Below are 20,778 nucleotides of genomic sequence, written 5' to 3'. Positions count from 1 at the left end.
TTTTTTACCCTTTTATCTGGCAACAAAACTGACACCTTTTCTACGAGGAGTCATGTTTGCATAGACCACAATACCTGCAATCATAATGCATACAAAAAACACAACTCTGATAATGTATGCACTGTCCTTATCAAAGTTGTGTTTTTTTGTTTGCATTATGACTGCAGGTATTGTGGTCTATGCAAACATGACTCCTCGTAAAAAAGGTGTCAGTTTTGTTGCCAGATAAAAGGGTAAAAAAACAATTATCGTATTTTTATTTTATTGTAAAAAGCGACCTGCCCATCACAAATGATAGCTCAACGAAGTCGCTTATCACGTGGACATTTACAGCGGCCAAATACTCTAAATGCATGTTTCTAAATGTGGAGGGTAAAACCGGAGGACCCCGTGGAAACAAAAAACCACGCGACCATCGGGAGAAAGTGCAAACTCCAATTTACACAGGCGTCGATGTCGGGATCGAACCCAGAGACGTCATGTATACCAGGCGAGGGAGTTAACATCTCGACACCGCGGCGCCTATTGAGGTTCTACTGCATGCGTTCTCATGGCTCAAGGCACATTGCTCATCAATGGGACAAAACGCTGAAGAGATCGCAGCGTGAGGTTGGTTTGGACCGTTGTCGCAAAATGTGGCTCTGCACGAGCCAGCCACGTGGGCGCACGTGCAGTCGGGGGACGCCGCACAGATGGGATCCTCAAAGTTCGCTCCCCGTTTCATCACGGATAAGAGGCGTTCTACCCCGAGGCGGAGTTTGACTTCTTTATATTGGGACGGGGTGGGGTCAGAGGTTCGCTTTGTCCCGCACGTTCGGAATCACGGGTGCATGTAATTAATTATTTTATTTTTAATTATTTTAAAAAGATTAATTGTGCTAAAGATTCCATGCGGAAGATTCTATCTTCAGCACAATCGGTGTTTGTGTCAACTTGTTGAAGGGGGGGTGGAGTCGGAAACCCCATCAGAAAAATATATCCCTTTTTTTTGTCCAAAAAGTTTGTTTCTTTTTTTAATGTCTAAAATATTGTACTGACACCAATGACATCCAGACAGGGGCACGGGCACAGTGAGGGTTACATGGTGAGCCTTTTGTTCACGAGATGATTGAATTTGCAGGGGCGCAGACGTTTGGTGAGAGGTCGGTTGTTTTTAGGATTGCAGAAAGGTACACGTGGGCGGAAATGGCACTCCGGTGTTACCTCTGTTCAATGGAAGTGCCGGGATGAGACGAATTGTAGAGAAGCATTGTTTAATAAAGGAACACAGGATATCAAGGCGCCACTAATTAGCTACAGTCTTTGACCCGCCCCTTCCTGATAGTTTAACAGAGGGCTAGAGAGTCATTTGGTCAGTAATACATTAATATTTTGGTCCCACATTGTGTTCGCACTTTGGCTAAACAATAGGGAAAAAAATGTATTCACTTTATTTCTTATTTTTTTTCTATCTACGTGACTTTACCGAAAGAACCAAAGAATAAAAATATATGCTTTGTTTAAGCATGTGCTATTGAGTATATGACTATATGTTCTCAATCCACGTATTCCTCATTCTGTCTCTGTATAATTCCAAGCATGCATCTCTCCATGTGTTTGTTGTGCAATTTTCTGATTTATTTTTTTAGAAAAGTAAATGGACGTTTGAAAAGGACACATCGCTCGGCGGAATGATAGATAATTGTCAACAATGTTGATGTAGTGGCAGCCAACGGACGGAGCCCATCCCAAAGGACGTCGTCGACTGAGGATGGGGAGCCATGACAGCGTCTCGTGTGCAGGTGCCCGGCGGATTACGACTGGCGGATTAGGGAGGCCTTCATCCATCAGCGGACTACTTTTTGTGTTTAGTGTTGTTGTCCTTCACCACAGCTCTAATTGGCTACGTACGGTGCGAAATAAGTTCAACATACGTAGTTGCTGATGACGATGAAAACATGGGCATGCACAAAAAAATAATAAGTGACAAGATCAGAACCCTGCCGTTGCGTAGATGTAAATTCACACCCACATGCATATTTCACCATATTCAGCACAACGAAGCCACGGGACACGCATTGCAAGGTGCGTGCAACGCGCAGGTACAACGCGATCCCTAGGTCAGCACATTTTTCACTCTTATGGGGGTAGCAGAAGGGCAGTGGGGCTGGACTATGTGAAGAATGGATGATGGTAGAAACAGGAAAATCCAGAACCACGGAATGTTGTCCGATTTTGCCCCCGATATTTGTTTGGAGAGTACAACCCACAGACTTTACAGTCCTCTAACGCCGTGATACATCCTACAGTTAACTTGACATCTAAACCTATAGTATCGCTCCGTGTATCATTACCGGGTATGTGCCAGAATTGAAATATGTGTCGTCATTTTAACGTATATTATTATTTTACTTTACAAGTCACGTATCGCATTTAAAATCTGGAACTGAAATAAACCATCGTGGATTACATGGGGGTTTCTTTGGGGCATCGGGCATAGGTGACAATGAAAATCCTGGGCCCCCATGAAACCTAATCTCGTCCTAAAGATGTTGTTTGTTATTAATTTCCGCCCGGCATTTGATACTTGATAATGTTTGTATTGCAGTTAAACATTTCCCGTAATGCTGGGGTCGGCAAACCAAACTAACAAGAGAAGACATTGTTTTCTTTGGTAAAAAAAAAATTACCTTCATATTTCAAGAGCCGCAAAGCGGTCCTTAAAAGAGCCACACGCGGCTCCGGAGCCGCAGGTTTCCGACCCCAGCCGTAACAGGAAGGCTGTGACCATGTCAGTCTGTCTGCTTATGTCGGGTATAGGACTATACATTATATGGACATCAATGCTGCTGCAGAACGCTTCGATAGCCCACCTGAGAATAGTGTCCGATCCTTCAGATGACACACAACGCTACCGTTGGTGCCTTACAATTTATTGTCACCGTTCTTTGTGTACGACTGCTGTAGTTTATCATGCTCCTGGGGTTGACAAGGTGTATATAAAAAAATGGTACGCGTTTTGAAAAGGGTGTGTTATTACACCTTGTGGAGCGGTGGCGCAGCGGTTAGCGTGCTGCGCTACGACCCCGACGACCAGAGTTCGATTCCCACTCACAGCCAGTCATGGACCACCCCTAGGTCGACTCAGCCTCAAAGGCGGTCGGGTGTGGTGCTGGCCACCGTGCAGGCCTTCATAGGTGTTCGCTAACAGCACTTGGCTCAGCAGTCTGTTAAGGTTTTGACTTAAAACTTTCGTGACTGCAGGAATTCATATTCTTGGTTCTTTCGGTAAAGTCACTTAGATAGAAAATAGTATGTTAAGGCCATATTGGGGAAAGGGTCTTTGTATTTTTGTCTTTGCTGCCTGTACCACGAACACAGGGGCGTACTCACACACACACAAAAAACTCAACCACGTTCGTTAACAACGCTCTGGCCTATAAAGGCAAAAGATACTCCACAATATTACAGGACATGCCTTGAATGGGCTCTTTCATGTCCCCAACCATTCATGTTAGTATAAAGACATAAACAGGGTGGCTACATGTGTGGCACTGTCACTACTAAATTCCCGACTGAAGGTCCCTGTGACTCGATCAGATGTTGTGAGTTCGCTGATCCCACCAACACAAAGAGGTTGTATGAATTGAAAAAGTAATGTAAGAGTTTCACGTTGCATTGGTTTTATTTTACAGGCATTATTTTCTTATTCTCTTTTTATGGACTTCAAGTTTCTGTTATGCATTCTTTGTACTGTAATGCCTAGACGTACGTCATATATATGTATATTATTTAAAGAAAGGGGCTATCCATTTAGTACGTACGCATAGGACAGGGGGGGGGGTGAAGCCGTTCTATAGGATTCGGGGGGGGGGGGGGATTGACCCCTCCCTGTACGCGTGTGTACAGGGAGGGGGGGGTCAAGTTGACAGATTTTTGCGTCCGTACTAAATGGATGGCGCCAAAGGCTGTTGAACGCAGCGGATCGATAGTAATAAAGTAAACCAAATCCACGTTTGATGGAGTGTATTTGACCACGGATGATTATATTCAGGAGCAAACAAAAACATTAACAACTCATCCACACACACGTCGGACACTACCAATAACCATACAATCTCTGACGACAAATGGTCGTGGCTTTGAGCAGGTAATTTGCAATGTTTGGAAACTCTAATTTCCAGACACATTGGTATGTTTCTAGATTTGAAACTTTCGTGACTGCAAGGATTCATATTCTTAGGTTTTTTCGGTAAAGTCACGTAGGTAAAACATTAAAATTAATAAAAGTAAAATAAAATAAAAATCACGACGTTTCGGAGGCAACACAAGCTTCCGTCTTCAGGTGGAACCGTCACAGCCACGACGGCTGTATCAAGTAAAAGTATGTTGTTTTACATATTTTTTATTCCGTTTTCAAATGTGCTCTATCCTGATCTCGTCCGCATGATTTACCTTAAATAATTGCTCTACGTTTGCATATTCTCTTGTTTTGATCAACTCATATGCCTAAATGAAAAAAAAAATTGTTCAGCAAACTTGTCGATTATTTTTTATTTGCTCATATTTATCTTGAGACAAACTTTTAAACCTTTGCATTCCTAAATGTTTTTGTAGTTATTATTTGTTGTTATACAGTACTGGCTCTGGTCTCCATTCATGTTAAGGTATAACGTCTCAAAATCTGGTGTTTGGTAAAATATCTCAAAATATTGCTCAGAAGAGCCTTGGTGCGCCTCGCCAAGCAGCCGAAGTCTCATTCCAAAGTGGCAGCAAAACGTCGCTTGTTCAACGGAATTGTGCAACAAAGCAAGTTTCTGATGACGGAAATAGTTGAGCCAGCTAAACTTTAGAGGAGGGTATCTGTAACAGATCGCTGATATGTCTCGTTCAAGTTTTCCAAATTTAGAAGTGCAGGTAAACGCTGGAAGACCTTCGCAGAATGGCACCGTCATGAACTACAGTTACGTCGCATATCCGACCGTCGTCCAGCCTCACCAATTAAGCGCCCACGCCTTGTCCAGAATTTGTCCACGACGGTATGAACTATCACTTTCTATAGATGTTCACAAATCCGACCTGTTCGCATTCGGTAACACATTCTTAGCAGCACGCACATTCACTTCCAAAAAACAGTGAAGCATGTCCCTCTGTTTAAAGCACTTTCCACTCGAAGTGTGTCCATTAGCCTATTTGAGTAAAGAGTAACTAAATCCTCTATGTGTTCAAACATCCAACTTTTTACATATCTCAGTACCTAGCCAGTTAGATATGCGACTTTATGCCGTATATTAATTTAGCATAGATCAGTAAACTGAAAATTACACCTGCCTACACACGTAACATGTCCACGCAATAGTGAAGTTTTCTCTTCTTGTTCTGGCCCTGAGGTAGTGATACAGGAAGCCACCTTGTGGGCCAGACGCAGGTAAGGAATGTTCACTCGTGAAGCATAGCAGTAAATCGATGCATTACAATGTCCTAAAACTTAAAATAGCAGAATACACTCCAACAGTATACAAACATAAACAATTTAATGCATATATTTTGTGAAACACAAGCTAAAACATGATTATCTGTAGAGGCCTCATGTCAGTTTTTTTTTTATCAAAGCAATATTGCATGTTAGTTACATTGAAGTGTAATACTTAAAAGGATGCTTCCCGTGATTTCAGAATATAGTTTGAGGTGGTGAAAATGCACAATGACCACCTTGATTTATGAAATAGTCTGAACGATTTCTTCGCAAAAGAAATATAAATCAAGTTAAATATTGTTTTGTAAACATGTTATATATATTATTTAAACATGCTGCATGACGAGTTAAGTTCTGCTGCATAAAAACACATTATTATTTTGTTAGCATTAAAATCACATTATTCTAAGTTTGATAATTATTGAAATGAATTATTGCTGCCAATGTATGAACTCATCTTTTTCTACCCTGCATAAAGAAATCTAAACGGCTCTTTAAAATATACGACATTTACCCAATAACAATCATTTCCATGCCGACTGTATTCTCCAGATTATGAGGCACACTTTACCTCCGTATTGTTAAGCAATAGTTGTGGTGTATCTTCCCATTTGGTAGGCGTGCGTGCATGCGTGTCCGTGTGTAACAAGACTTCTTGTGCAACTTTATTGACAACGGGCACCGGTTTTCGGTGCACCTTCCTTTCTGGAGCGACTTAAATTCCGGAGAACACGGCAATACTCAACTGGAGGTATGCAACGTTCACACGACATATTATACTGCATGTGTTAATGAGACCAACTGTTATTTCTTCATGAAGCTATTCAGTAAAGGAAAACAGGTCTGGAACTACTAACGTGAAATGTTCACTTTTTTCACACTACAGAAATGTGTTAACCATTTCACACTACGGGCCAAAATATATCGTCATTATTGTACATTATAACGTCTCGAAACATTCAATAGTTTACAGGATTGTAAAGTAGATTACTGTATCAAGAATTGAGATACTTGTGGTGGTGAGACACTGCACATCTCTGTGGCCACACACCTGCTAGAGGCAGTCTCGAACATTATTCTTCAGCCAAACTCTATCAGCATTAATCACTGGCACGTTCTGGGATGACTGCACTTGCAATCTGGATGTTGATGTAAATTTTTGGCTCAGTATTGGATGAAAAAAATGCCTCCACTAGAGGGAGGTCAAGACAGCCCCTCCAGAGTGTAATTTGGCCTACTCTTCCACCCTGACCAGACGTCTTTGGAAGAGAAGGGAGTACCCATACTTCACCCCACAACACACGGACCTTCCGATCAACTAATTTACCAACCTAAAATGTAACATTGTTTAAACTTTAAATATTTTGCGTTAGCAGCAGTCGTTAGATTACAAGAATGCAGAGGCAAAATATTACTGAATGACTGAATGATTTTATGGAGTGCATTTTGCGATTGGCGATCACAAAAGCGATGGAAACGCCACAATTTCCTGTACGATGGTAAGTTACAGGAGGACCAGTTGCGTGCCACTAACGGCCGTCCAGCATCATCTCTGCTGCATCAATGCGGAAACTGGCAATCGTGGGCGGCACATTGAGGAGGTACAATTCGAGGCCATATTTCAAATCAAACTTGAGCCACTGTGGTGGCGGCCGTGGACGAGCATAGAACTAAAACAACCTCGTCACCTATGGGGACCTTTTTGGCAGTATCAAAAATAATGAAAAATAAAAAGTTTTACCCTCTTAGATGTTGAAAAATGAAGGCTGTCTCTAATGCAGGCCAATCAATTTTAAAAACAATGCGTATACTATCAGATGTTTGTCTGCATGTTTTTCCACAAGTATCGGTGGTTAATGCAGACTTGATGCCTGTTTATTGCCAGAGCGTCAAAACCTTTTCTTATTTTCATCAACCGTATCACCATTCACAATAGAGGTTTTGTTGGGTTATATTGCGTAAATATATAAATGTGTCATTAAACCCGCCACCACCCGACACAGCCAACTAGTAAGGGTTGTCACAAGCAGAACGTGGCCAATTCGTCACTAGTACAGCAACACCGGTGCGTTGGAGAGCCAAGCCACAACATTTACAATCTGAGTACAAGGTTTCGCCAGTAATAACAACCATACTTCATCAGACAACAGCCAGATTTGTGGAGAAGTCCACTTGTTTCGTTCCTTATATAGAGGCGTAGATGTGGTGACCACGCTTCTGCACTTTTGCGCAAAGTGTGGGGGGGATTAATGAGTCAACGTACATTATGCATGCGCATTATGCGAGCCCTTTGATCTTGTCCTTCCTGTCCATTGTGTATTAAAATAGCTGTACCAACGGTAATCCCTATGGAAGTATGGTGGCTTGTATCGGCGTGCATTTAAACAATGTATTCTTTGTATTCTTTGATGATTCGCTTCCACGCAGCACTAAGACGGGAGCTATCCAAACAGTTGCATTTTATTTATTTATTTCAATTTCGATACATTCTCTAATTAGTCTTGGCCAGTAGTAGCTGGTTTTGCACAGAACTTCAACATTATCCAAATAAATTGAGTGTCCTTGTTGGCACGCGTGTTCTGACAGTTGTATTTGGGAGTATTAAATATCTCTGATGTTCTTTTAGTCTCGTGCTGACCATTGTTCCTGTTTGCCCAACATAACATTTACCACAAGTGCAGTTAATCCTGTACACACCTTCTGTTGATGGCTCCGCTAATACATCTTTTGTACCAAATATTAATTTCTGTATTTCATGTACCGTGCCAAATCTGACGGTGTTAAACCTATCACCATTGATTTCAACACAGGCGAGTATCCAGGGTGTCCTTAAAATGTTCCATCCATGAGGTAATACATTACAATTAGACTATCAGTTTTGAGATCAAACTGTGAAACTCCACACCCACAAACTTGGGACTGTGGTATGAAGATTTGATCTCATGGGTAACATTGTTAAACCTACACATGTCCGTCGTGGCGTTTGGCAGCACATGTCCTAGGGTTTTGAGAGATTTCCAGGTGGTGATAGTCTTGAATGGTTGAACCATTCTGCACCGCTGAAGGTCACTTCAATGGTTTAAGGGAACATTTTGGCAAAATTTCAACCACGCCTTTCAAAATGCTGCCGAATTAGTTTGCATTAAAATGGATTATATATTTTCGTACACCCTATATAGTAGGCTAAGGTTTCAGGAAAGTATTTCTTTCAAAGGCACAATGACTTAAACATTATCCTGCTCCGTAATGTCTGGACAAAAGCACATTGCTTTTTGCAGCCTTTTGCATTGAATGGGATCCCATGTTTATATGGCGAGCTTTTGTCACGAGATCTTTTAATCTGACATCATATAGAAAATCTTAACTCCGCTGATGAGACCCGGAAGGTAATTGCTCGATACTATTTATCTGGAAAGTCAATAGGCTGTTGAACTAAAACTTATTTTTACTCTCATGCGGAGGCACAGAACAGAGTTCTGCTTATATCCGCTTTCACGTATTTCCCACGTCAGTGAGCTCTTAACGACGGCAATTCCGGACCGACCCCCGACACGAGTGCCGACGGCGGCGCCGGCGGCTTCCGCGCTAATCCTCTCCGTCGCTGCCCTCGTCGGGAACGTAGCCGGCGATTTGGCGCAAGCGCAGGGTGTCGTACTGGGGCGGCGGCGTGTTGGGCGTCGGAATGGGCTCGCGCGGGCACTGCATCGCCGTGTGGAAGGTGGGCGGGTCCTCCGCTGGGCTGCCACCCATGGGCAACTGAACGGGGAAGTGGACGGAGGGCGCGGGGTCGGGGCCGCGGACGAGGGACGCGAAGGTCCTGCGGCACGTCGCGAGCAGCTTCTTCAGCAGGATCCACGGGAAGTCGACGCAGAAGATCTCCAGCACCTCGACGACGCACAGCATAGAGCAGCTCAGCCAGAGCCCCAGAAGCCCTCCGAGGTTGGAGAGCAATGTCACGATCTAAAGACGGGGGCCACACAAGGGCTGTCTGCACACGGGTTCTCTCCACCTGCTATTGTTCCGGAGTTGTGGTTGTAGTTGTTGGCGCACCCAACGTTTTGGAGTGGGGGGGGGGGCTGAAGGGGATGCTTTTTTTTTTACCGAGAGTATCAAATTGGAAATAAACGTTTTCCAAATCATGAAATGTATCTAAAATGACAATCATTTTTTGTTACAATTTGCATTAATAAAAAGTCTCAAAAATGGTCAATGTCATAACAATGGCTATCCAACATGTGGATTGGCCTCTGGTTATAGCCAAATATTTTACAGCCACAGCTGCAGTATAGATGTTGCCCCATGAAATCAATTTGGATAGTTTATCGAACATTCAGGGCCATATACTTGAAGGGAGGGTTTAGGGGCCTATGCAAGGATAAACAAAAATATGAACGTACAAATACACAGGATTTTAAATTAAATAATTGCAGATGTTCAATAATTTGCGATGTAAGAATCTGCTATTCCCTGAAACTCACAGATTATTGGCGGTTTGCGACTGCTCCTCCCATTAATTCGTAGACTTCTGGTTCTCTCCCAGAAGCGGCAAATTCATCCAGTTGCCAGCTGCACCAACTTTGTAATCCGCGCATTTATTTGTGCTGAATTGTTTGGAAACACGCAACGTGGCTCCTCTCGAAAATCCACGGCACTTTGTTTTACAGATTATAGAGCCTCTGCGGTGCGCCACGGATTTACGGGGCCCACCAAATGCTTCACCCTGATATCAACGCCGATTCCTGGAGTTCTGCAGTTAATGGATTGGATCTCTATCCCACTTGAGGACGATTGCTTGTGTGGCGATCGAAACGTCGCGATCTATTATTTTTTCTACATATGTGACTTTACCGAAAGAACCAAAGAGTATGCATTAATGGGTTGGGTTCGGCTACCCGATGGGGTTCAGGGTTGTACCACGTGTCGCTCAGTGGCACACTGAGCAAAGCATCAGACGTCGTGCTGGATAGTGCGCACGGTACAACCCAGGAGACAAAAAAAATCGAAGAGCTACGCAGCACCACAAGTGCGGAAACCTATGCGGCAGTACCGATGTGTTCAGTCTCCATTTCATATTCTAGAAGTGGAATTCTTCGTGAAAGCACACAAGAGTTAGATGGTGTAAATACAAATGTGTCATTAACCCACCATGGCAAATTAGTAAGGTTTGTCACGTAGACAAAACATGCCAATTAATTACTAGTTCAGCACACCGGTGTGTTGGAGAGTAAACCCACAACATTTACAATAATCTTCCAACACACTGGCTGTGTTGGTGGTGGTGGGTTACCAACACATTTATATTTACGCGATCTAACCCAACAAAACAAAACTTTGTTACGAATAATATCGATCACGAAAGCCGACTGCTACGTGTTAAACAACACACGCAAGACGTACGCTGCTCGCCGGAGATTCTGAAATGGTCTTCTGGTTGAGATCTTTGAAGTAAATGTTGACAATGGCAATGTCGCTCCTGAGAAATGCAAACGTGGGATATTAAAAGAAATGACAGTGATGTTAAGCCCCTTATAGTAATTGAAGCAAAATCATTTGGTGTCACGTCAATGGCCTTGGATGGAGATGCGAATGAAACATTTCTCTCGTTGGCACCTCTGGCTAAATACTCACGGCTTCAGTGTGTCGTTGGCCGGCAGTCCTCGCTCTTCAGAAAGCGCACGCAACAGCCACCCCTAGAGGCACAGCAAATGTCAAGTATTTTGTCTTCCATGCTCGTGACAAATGCTATCAATGTGGGAAACCCACGTGTTATACTCGACGTGAGCTAGCAACCGCTGCGGGACACCTAAATGTATTTTAAATACGTTTTACTCACATACTGTGGTGTCAAACTTGGAGGGTCAATTATTAAAAAATCAAACACTCGACCTGCAGTACTGCCCATGATATACCATTAGAGTACTGTACATAATTGAGTACTGGGTATTTGTGAAGCTGTGCACTTGTTCAACTATTCCACCTGGACAATCCATTGAGGTTGGAACATCTCGTTGCAAAGGTGTCCACGTTTTAGCGACGGGTGTTTACGGAGGATTAAGCGCGCAATTGTACGTGCGTGCAATTCTCTCATTCGTACGGCTGCTGATGTAGATGCAGAGCAACTACACTTTCACATTCAGGTGGTCAAGCCAGACAACCGCGTCAGCAGCAGCGGAGCGTATCACCGTGATGTCGCCTTCGTATTTGTGGATCGGGGCATTGCGTCGTTATACGTTGAACGGTCTGGTTGCCGATGACCACAGTCGCACACTCCTGGAGTTTTGATTTATTTTCCATTTGTGCATCGGATATCCGCATCTGCTGCCATGGTTTGTGTGGTGGATGCGATTTAGGGGTGGACCATGCACGTGCGTGCAATTAATTGGCCAAACTAATCGCCATTGGTTCACTGACACCTCAGACTAGATGCGGACGTAAGCCTATCCCGACAGCGACAGAAAAGGTTAGGCCAAGCAGACATGATATTTGTGCTCTTACCTTAGATGCTTTGGACGGCCAGTCAGCTAGGCTCAAAGTTACCTCGTGCTCCGTCTCCCTGTACGACAATACAAACAGATCATGCAAATATCCCAGGTCATACGACCAGAGGTTGAACTCAAACGACATCCCTTTAGTCCATAGAGGATTTTTTGGGTTAGATCGCGTAAATATAGATGTGTAATTAACCCGCCACCACCCGACACAGCCAATTAGTACGGTTTGTCACGTAAACAAAACGTGGCCAATTCGTTACGAGTTCAGCACACCAGTTGTGTCATGGAGAGTAAACCCACAACATTTACAATTCGAGTACTGCGACGTTTCGCCAGTAATTACAACAACCAGCCTTTTTTAGGTTCGGCTGTGGTTTCCTTGCCTTCAAGCTGAACGTATTTGAATGCACCGCCTTAGTAGGTGGGGCATTGAAATGGCTCGTAATCGTGTGAGCCATAGCACTGCACGCTGTTGACACAAGGCAGCACGGTACAGGAGAACTCCTCCCATCCACGACCCAATTGCCCACAAATTCTATTGTGGGAGCTGTAGAGTCTGCAAAAAAAATCTCCTATTATCCACAGCACTATTCATTACATTATCCCATTTATCAGTGATTTATTTGTTTGTTTAAATACTTTTTTGTATTCGATTTTTGCTGTACACATGAACAAAGGCCCGCAGCAGAATGTTGGGTGACATAAAAAACAACCGCACGCCGAATAAATCCGCCAGGCCTGTGTACCCGACGTGTCCTGAAAGTCAAAGTGAAGAGGTGGTGGGTAATTTTTAAGTGGCGTAAATTTGTAGACAACTTCACAGACAACAGAACCGGCGATGTCCATCCTCCCGCATCACCGTGGGGACAGGCGGAGTTCAGTAGAAATGCGACCGAGACGTGTTTTTTTTTTTCTTTACACTCACGAGCAAATTTGTCGGCAGACTTGAATACACTTGAGCTCCTCTTTAATGTACATGTCGTACAGGCGGTAGTAACAGTACTCTGAAAAGGGGAAGGTGGAACAGAAAGCAGTAGAGCGTGAATCATTGTCGTCTCGGAGCACGAGAATACAAAAGGGGACCGGTTAATGTACAAAATTAACATTTGTCCAACTTCGCTTTTGAGTGGAGCCGCTCACCCCAGCCTGGGTGTTGTCGTAGTTGCAGAAGTGAGATCCTTCAGGCAGCGGTTGCTCGTAATTGGCACAGCCACAGCTTTTGATCATCTCCAACTGGAAGCACGAGTTCTGGCAGGTCTTTGGTAAAGTCACGTAGGTAGAAATAAAATAAATTAAATCACGACATTTCGGGCACAACACAAGCGTCCGTCATCAGGTGGGACAACCACAGCAAGAAACAATTGCTGAAGTGGGCAAAAGGGCTGCTGCAACAAGAGGTCATGCTCAATTTGCGTGAACCAAAAGCACGGTAGATGCTGAGGTTCTGCCGGCGCAAAGGGCAGTTCATGATGTGCAACACAGTTACGGTTGTCAAGGTACTCACTTGCACCGAGTATGGGCTGTCGTAGAGGCTTTTTACATCGATGTCACTTCCGTCCATTGTGCAGTCGCTGTAAGGCTCACCGAGTTTTTGGACATCGTTCTTTAAAAAATTAACAGAAACAACAACAAAAAGTGTCAGCTTCTCAAAGGGAGCTTAAATTGCTTCTCAGATGCGTTCCTTTGGTTATACTGCGCGTTGTTCAGCCTGATGCCCCTCCCCGCCCCCCACCAACACTTCGCTCCACTTCTTGGAGAATTCCTGCGGGAGCTCCCGGCACGTGGGGCAAAACGTCAGACATCGTACCAAGCCACAACAACAACACACGGCGCAACCCGAAAACACATCGGAGAGAAACATATAGAGCACAACCAGGATACCCGAACCCATTATACTGATCGTGATAATTTCGTCCGTGTTCACGAGTACCACTCGAAGTCCAGGGAAGACTCCGTGGCTGGGGGGATGTTGATCCCCACGGCCTCGATGAAGGGGGTTGTATTCTGCAGGTGGATGCCAATCTTGGCACCGGCCCCCATGGCCAGGTAGGGTAGGGCATTGTCCTGCCTCGTGTTAAGAATCATGTGCAGCCCTGAAAATTGCAAACGAACATTGACAGGTTTTAAAATGTAGATGATTTTCAAAATGTTATTTTTGTGCGCTAGAGGTGGGGGGAGGTGGGGCGGTGAGGGAATAAAGAAAATAGCATATCGAAAGATTTAAAGATTGCATCTGTGTTGGGTCGCGCAATGCAGCACCCACCATAGTCAATGCCGGCGGAGGCAATGTCCAAACTTTTCCCATCGCGTCCGTCATTGAAAGTGAAACAATTTCCCAAGATTGGATGTTGTAACTTCTTGAAGCTTGTGCTGAAAAAGGGCAAGGTCGCAGTTCAATTGAACAAATGATTAAATGTTTGCAACTGAAGCACCAATTGCCATCGAGTAGAACATACTACTAAAGAACCACTGTTAACGACTAATCGCTTAACGGCGAGCCTCCATAGATTCAATGCGTTTTTTTACCGATCATTAACCTGTTAACGACACGCTGTTGAAGGTACAGTAAATATGAATTATGCATTGATTAACTATGTTTCTTTTAATAGTATGTATTTATAAAGTTTTTTCTTCCCCCTTCCAATTATCGCATTGTTGCTTCACAATTCGGAAATACCTAAATACCATCGTGCAAAAAAAGTTATTTTACATATAACATAAACAAATAGCCCCCGATTCACCTGCCATGCGCAGTATACGTTGGCTGTGTGGCTGTTGGCGTGTGGCTCAACTGGGCGTCAAGGTGGCGAGATGTCAACTACCTCGCCTGGTATTCAGGAGGTCGTGGGTTTGATCCCGACCCTGACGCCTGCTGTATATTTGGAGTTTGCGTGTTCTCCACCTGTTCGCGTGGATTTTTCTCTCCGGGACCTCCATGTTTTTCTCGCCACATTTCGAATGAACACGCGTTTAGAGTATTTGGCTGCATGAAATTTCCATGTCATAAGCCTCTTAGTTGAGCTATCATTTGTGGCCAGGTCGCTTCTGAGAAAGAGCTTTATGGCTCAGTGGGCCTTACCTGGGTAAAATAATTAGTTTAAATAGTTAATAGTGCAATGTCAGCGCAGCGCTGGGGAGAGGCAGTGGCTTTACCTGGGATCGCAAACAGTTCCGCTGAAGAGGCAACCGATAATGAACTCATCGGCACTGTACCCAAGCTTGTCCTTATCCTTCTCGGGCACAATGGCCATGATGTTGATGAAATGCAGGCGGTACCACTGCATTACAGCATCAATGGCGGACGTGAAGGCATTGTAGATACATTTTTTTTCTTCCCCACACTGCACACACACACCACGCGCATACAGACACACACACGCACACACACGCGCGCAAATCGTCAGTGCATTACAGCTCTATCAACGTTTACTTTTGCATCAAACTGGAACTTGGAACATATGTTCACAGCCTTGGATGGAAATACAAAACACGCATAAGGGAAATCTATACAACGCATAAAAATTGAATGCGAATAACTGCAATCAACAGTGTTTGTAAAGAGCAAACTTACCACTTCAATAGCGATAAGAGGTTCGGACGACTGATAATTTTGGCTGAAGTACGACCTCATTTCCACCTCCCCCGGCACAACGTGGAATTTGCCGCTGATCACATCGGTGACCACGGTTTGATTGGTGACCGTGGTGTCCAGCCACACCAGCGGCATGGGCAGCGGCTCGTCGTCCGCTTCGCTGCGCTGAGGTTCGTCACCGCGATGCCGATGTTGTGCAGGGCCACGGCGGCGTTCCTGTCCAGCTTCTCCAGCAGAGCCTGGGACTGATTGTATCTGCACGCGCGCCAGTCGCAGGAGGCGTCATTAGATCGGGCGGAGACGAAGCGCCGTGCCCCGCTCTGAACTTTGGTACGCGTTGGCTGGGTAGGGATCGACGCCGCGGCTTCTAGGCTCAAGCGCAATACTTGTAGGCATTGCGATACATCCTGTAGGTGAAGTTGCTGCATGAAATCATTGATATCACAATGTGTATTCGAACAATTACGTGCCAAACCTGAAATAAATGTGATCATTTGAACTTTGAATTAGCTTTACATTTTATGAATCGCATTTTAAAACGAGATTTGAAATGACCAAGTTGAATGACATAGGGCGGGGGGGGGGGTATCGGATATGGGTGGGAGATAAAACAGTCAGGTAAGGAATTACATCAACAAAGAGGCCCCCCTCCTGCCCCCCAAAACTATAACGGCCCCAGCCCCCCACCAAACGTAATCCAGTCCTGCACAAAGATTGCCTCGCCTCAACAACAGAAACCTGCGTGTAAAACCTTGGCACCAAACGACATTGCTTAGATCATGGCACCTTTTTGTCAGTATCAACGCATGAAAAATAAGAACAGGTTTATCCTTTCTGGCAATGAAACAGGTGTTAAGATGTTCAAACACCAATAGAACCTTTTGCAAGGATTCAAATCTGCACCAGTTTCAAAGACATGACATATATCATTAGATCACGTTTGTTTGCATGTTCACCACGAGTACGTGTGGTTAATGCAGACTTAACATTCCTTGCAAAGGGTGTCTCGTTGGTGTTTTGAACATCATAACGCCTGTTTTATTGCCAGAAAGGGTTAAAACGTATTCTTATTTTTCATGTTATTGCTTAACTGTGTTGTTAATGTTTAAAATACTTTAGTGTTACCAGCTTAGCGCTTTAGAATTTTATTTAACTAATATTTTCGTAATGAAAAAAACACTCGAGATGAGTGTGTGAACCTCTTTTGACATTTCATTACTGTACTATATGTGGATATATATTTTTTTGACGTAGGCATTTTATGAACGCGGTATTTAACCAAAAAATATATTTAACACACCGTTAGTGATTACGGTGTTTGAATTTACCCGTACTAATTTGTCTTCCCATTACTTGCTATTAGATATTCCTTTAGTCCACATGTAACAATACTGAAAATGTACCGGTTACATCTGTAGCAGCAGCAGCACAGTTGATGTATGTGCTTGAAATCACACCGAAGAGCCAATGCGATTAACACGTGTTAGAAACACGTACCGGTTCTAGACAATGTTGTGTGTTCGGAAATGTAAGTGGGACTTTGGCAGCACGTCACTCGAGCGAACGGTGGCTGAGAATAACGACGAAGGAGCAGCCAAAGAAGGGAGCGAATCCGAGGGAACGTCCACAGTGGAGACGGATCAATTATCTTAACGATCGGTACATCAATTGAACGTGAGAGATGGCAACTTGGAAGGGTTGCTTATCCAGCAGTGGCTGATGGCGGTGTGTATTTATTATAGGCTACAAAACCTCTGCGTGGAAATGCAAAACGCACAACTGATTAAATCATCCAGAAAACCACTCACTTGTAGGGATTGAGGCTGCAGATGGTGATGGCTGGAAAGGGCATCTTCTGATAGTTGATCGTCACCGACACGGCGATGGAGTAGAAGCTCTGTATGAGTTGGATGCCCTGCCAGAACACCATCGCCACTGCGATGAGCGAGAACACGATCCAAATCGTCTTCTTGATGGGCCCTTTTGAGACTGCGATTCGGCGCATGCCGTGCATGTTGGTGTTGTTGAGGTAGAAGTCCAGCAGGTCGGTGATGGAGGGATCGGGGCCCTCGATCTTGAGGGTGTCCTTCACCCGATGGAGCACACGCTTGTTGGAGTCACCCTCGGAAGCCATCGCAGCGCAGCTGTGAGAAAGGAAACACGGAGGGGGGGCAACGCGGTCTGAAGCAAGGACGCGCGATTCATCGGGCGACGATCGACGATTGCCCCTTTCGACTTAATGTGCAAGCGCTGCAGCTGCAGCAGCAGCAGCTATTCTGGATGCCGAGGGCATTTACCTCGTGTAGTGAATGCAAGTGGTGTGCTCAGCTGTAAACAGGAGTGTCGTGTTGCTTCCTCACAGTGGGTGGGTTATCTGTTTTATTGGGGTGCATTCAACTTCTGAGAAATAAACGCAATCATTCGCTGCCATCCACTATTCGCTCTCTCTCTCTGCCTCAGTGTGCGCTGCATGACACACGACTGCGACTTACCACGAAGCCAGCAGGAAGAGGTGGGTTGCTGCTGGTGGGGAGGACGGACTGAAATGTAATTTCAGGAACAGGTTTATTCTGGTCACACAGCGCACATCCCCCTTCGAGGCTTCGACTCTTTGTGCGGAACATTTTCATTTGGTGCTTCAACGCCCCACGTAATCAATGCGCATAACAGTCCGAATTTAGCATTTGCCATGTTTATTTATTTTTTACTTTAAAATTGGAATCGTAGACCCCGTACTTATATTTGCATGTTAATAACATCAACTTCCCGGTTGAATTGTCAGCACCAAGTGCAAGATTTTAGAAGGTCCCAGCGTTGAATGAAAACAGCCAGAACTCGCCAGGTATGTGACTGAATAATACAACGAGCAGGGTTCTAATGTGTAATCATAACCAGTTGACAATGCCTTCTCTGTACGCACCACATATGCAATGCCCATACACATCACACGTGTGACTGCCTAGCAGCTGTTTTTTGGATAATATAATCACACTTTATAAATACAGCACAGTATAGCGCAATTCAATGCACTACAGCAGCTGCACAATCTACCTCGCCTGAGACTCCACTGTCATTGCAGACTCGGATTAAAGACAAAGGTAGCTACCCATAAGCCTACACTGCTTATAGCCCTAAACTCCAACTCCATCATCATAATTCCATAATCAGCAGTCGGCTCTTTAAGGCATGCTTCGTGACGTTATTTACCAAGGATCTACCGTCTCTCGTATTCACAGTGCATTGCAGCTCTTGAAACATTGAGGTTTTTTTTTGCAAATTCGATAAAAGGGCTATTATGTTGGTGCCAACCCCATGCTCTACCGTAACCGAACTCTACGAAAACTAAATAAGTTGAATCACTTCGTGTCTCGTGAAGTGTACTTTGTCTTTACGCTTGCTGTGACTTGTTTTAATGCTTTATTTTCCCCAGAACCAGTCCTTGTTCTTGTTCATTATCATGTCTGTGTTTTTTTTTATTGAAAGCGCTTTGAGATTGTTGGGTTAATTGTATATAAGTGTAAAATGTTATCCCCTTTGTATTTTGTTCCTATATTTAGAGCCAGGTGTGAGCTCATTGAGTCTATTTATGTCTGATTTTCAGTGTATCCTGAATTTAAATACATCACACATCGGTAACAAAAGAAAGTCGATGCGAAACAAAACACAATCACAATGTATACACAATTATTAAAATACCGGCATGACTTCCCAATTGTAGCGAAATATAACAACACCCATGTGAACGCAAACAGGTGAAATGGGATTAAATTTCAACAATGTAAAAATATATATATAATGCAGTCCTGTCATCAGCAATCCGCATGTGCCTACGGTGCAACAATGAGGTCAGTTGCTTCTTCACACGAGCCGATCTCCATTGCTGCATCTCCGTGGACGATGCCCCCCTGTGATGTGTTCCCCTCCTTTGCCTGCCTTTCAACAATTGTTCCTGCCCGCCGGTTATAATATGCCCAAAGTCAAAATGACTTCGATTTCACAAATTAACAACTCTTCTAACTCATCTTGCAATATTACTTCATTGTAAAAAAAACAACAACGTGGCACCCAATTTACCGACCGTGTGTTACAGCTGCGGCGGCCCCATCGGCTGAACACAACGACAGTTGGGGCTGAATTGGCATTGACATAAAGGGGAATTTAAATCGTGCAATGCAATTGATTCCTTATCCGCGAATTTACCCAACTTTACTTTATGGCCTACATCTCCCGCGTGGAGTTACCGGTAAGAGGATTTTTTTCCGATATGAATTACGACATTTTATATATGTGTGTTGAACTTCTTTTGCACCGTACGTAGACAACCACGCGAATCGGAGGTGTAATGAAAGTAGAGCTTTAAGATTTGTTTACATTGCAGCAGGGTCGCAGAGTAGTCAGAACGTATGAAATTATTTTAACAAAAAAACACATTCGTCATTCACACTGGCATTAAAAGCTAAAAAATATATACACTAGCCTTTTGCCCATCCAAGGACGGGTGTATTGTAGTAAAACTGAAACTTGCAAGCGAAAAGCACAACGCGTCGTGATATTCATTGCATCCATTCAATCCATTCGTTTGCAATTTGTAAGGCTGTGGTGACACAGACTTAATTCATTTTAAGGTTATAATCTCTTGTTCATCATGACGTCATTTTACTTCTATGTCGCAATAGTGTTACCGAGATCGTGTGACGTGAGGGTTCTGCCTTTGTAGTGAGGATTGTATGGACGGCTGAACGATTTGGAAAAAATATCTAATTGTGATTTTTCTGACAGATATTGCGATTTGATTTGCGATTAATTTTTTTTAAGTCAAGCTTTAGTTCAATATTCACTGTGTAATAGATTTAAAACATGTGATGGAGCATTACCACATGATACCATCAAAATATGAACTGCTCTATATATTCTAATGCAAGGATGAGAACTTAGAAGATATGAATTGCTTCCAACATGTATTTATTAAAATGTTTTAATGGAAATAGAACAATCAAACATGTAACAATTGTAAAGGTAAATTAACAAAGTTATAACTAAAAATAAAACAATTCCAATAAGAAAGTAATAGGACTTTTGAAATCGCAAAAAATCGCAGCCTTTGCGATTTGCTAATCGCATTGTATCAAATTGCGATTTCGATTTGAAATCGATTAATCGTTCAGCCCGAGTTGTAAGTTGATGCCGAGAAGAGGCGCCTCGGCCCCCCATGTGGAGTGACGTCACCGTTAATTATTATA

General features: G+C 43.8%; 1 protein-coding gene across 1 annotated transcript; it reads right to left on the bottom strand.

The window, feature by feature from the left end:
- Positions 1-7,350: 7,350 nt before the first annotated feature.
- Positions 7,351-18,020, bottom strand: LOC133353547 (amiloride-sensitive sodium channel subunit gamma-like). The gene is given in 16 exon segments (XM_061569869.1): positions 7,351-9,415; positions 10,853-10,928; positions 11,084-11,145; positions 11,951-12,008; positions 12,872-12,950; positions 13,087-13,098; positions 13,101-13,203; positions 13,451-13,549; positions 13,877-13,890; positions 13,893-14,039; positions 14,210-14,316; positions 15,100-15,287; positions 15,518-15,693; positions 15,696-15,793; positions 17,347-17,682; positions 17,899-18,020. Coding segments are annotated over 16 exon segments (2,001 nt in total). The 5' UTR covers positions 17,970-18,020; the 3' UTR covers positions 7,351-9,040.
- Positions 18,021-20,778: the final 2,758 nt, after the last annotated feature.

This window comes from Lethenteron reissneri, chromosome 44 (genome assembly GCF_015708825.2).
Source record: "Lethenteron reissneri isolate LAM-NWPU_2019-01 chromosome 44, ASM1570882v1, whole genome shotgun sequence".
NCBI classification, from domain to species: domain Eukaryota; kingdom Metazoa; phylum Chordata; class Hyperoartia; order Petromyzontiformes; family Petromyzontidae; genus Lethenteron; species Lethenteron reissneri.
This window is presented reverse-complemented; position numbering and strand designations above follow the sequence as displayed.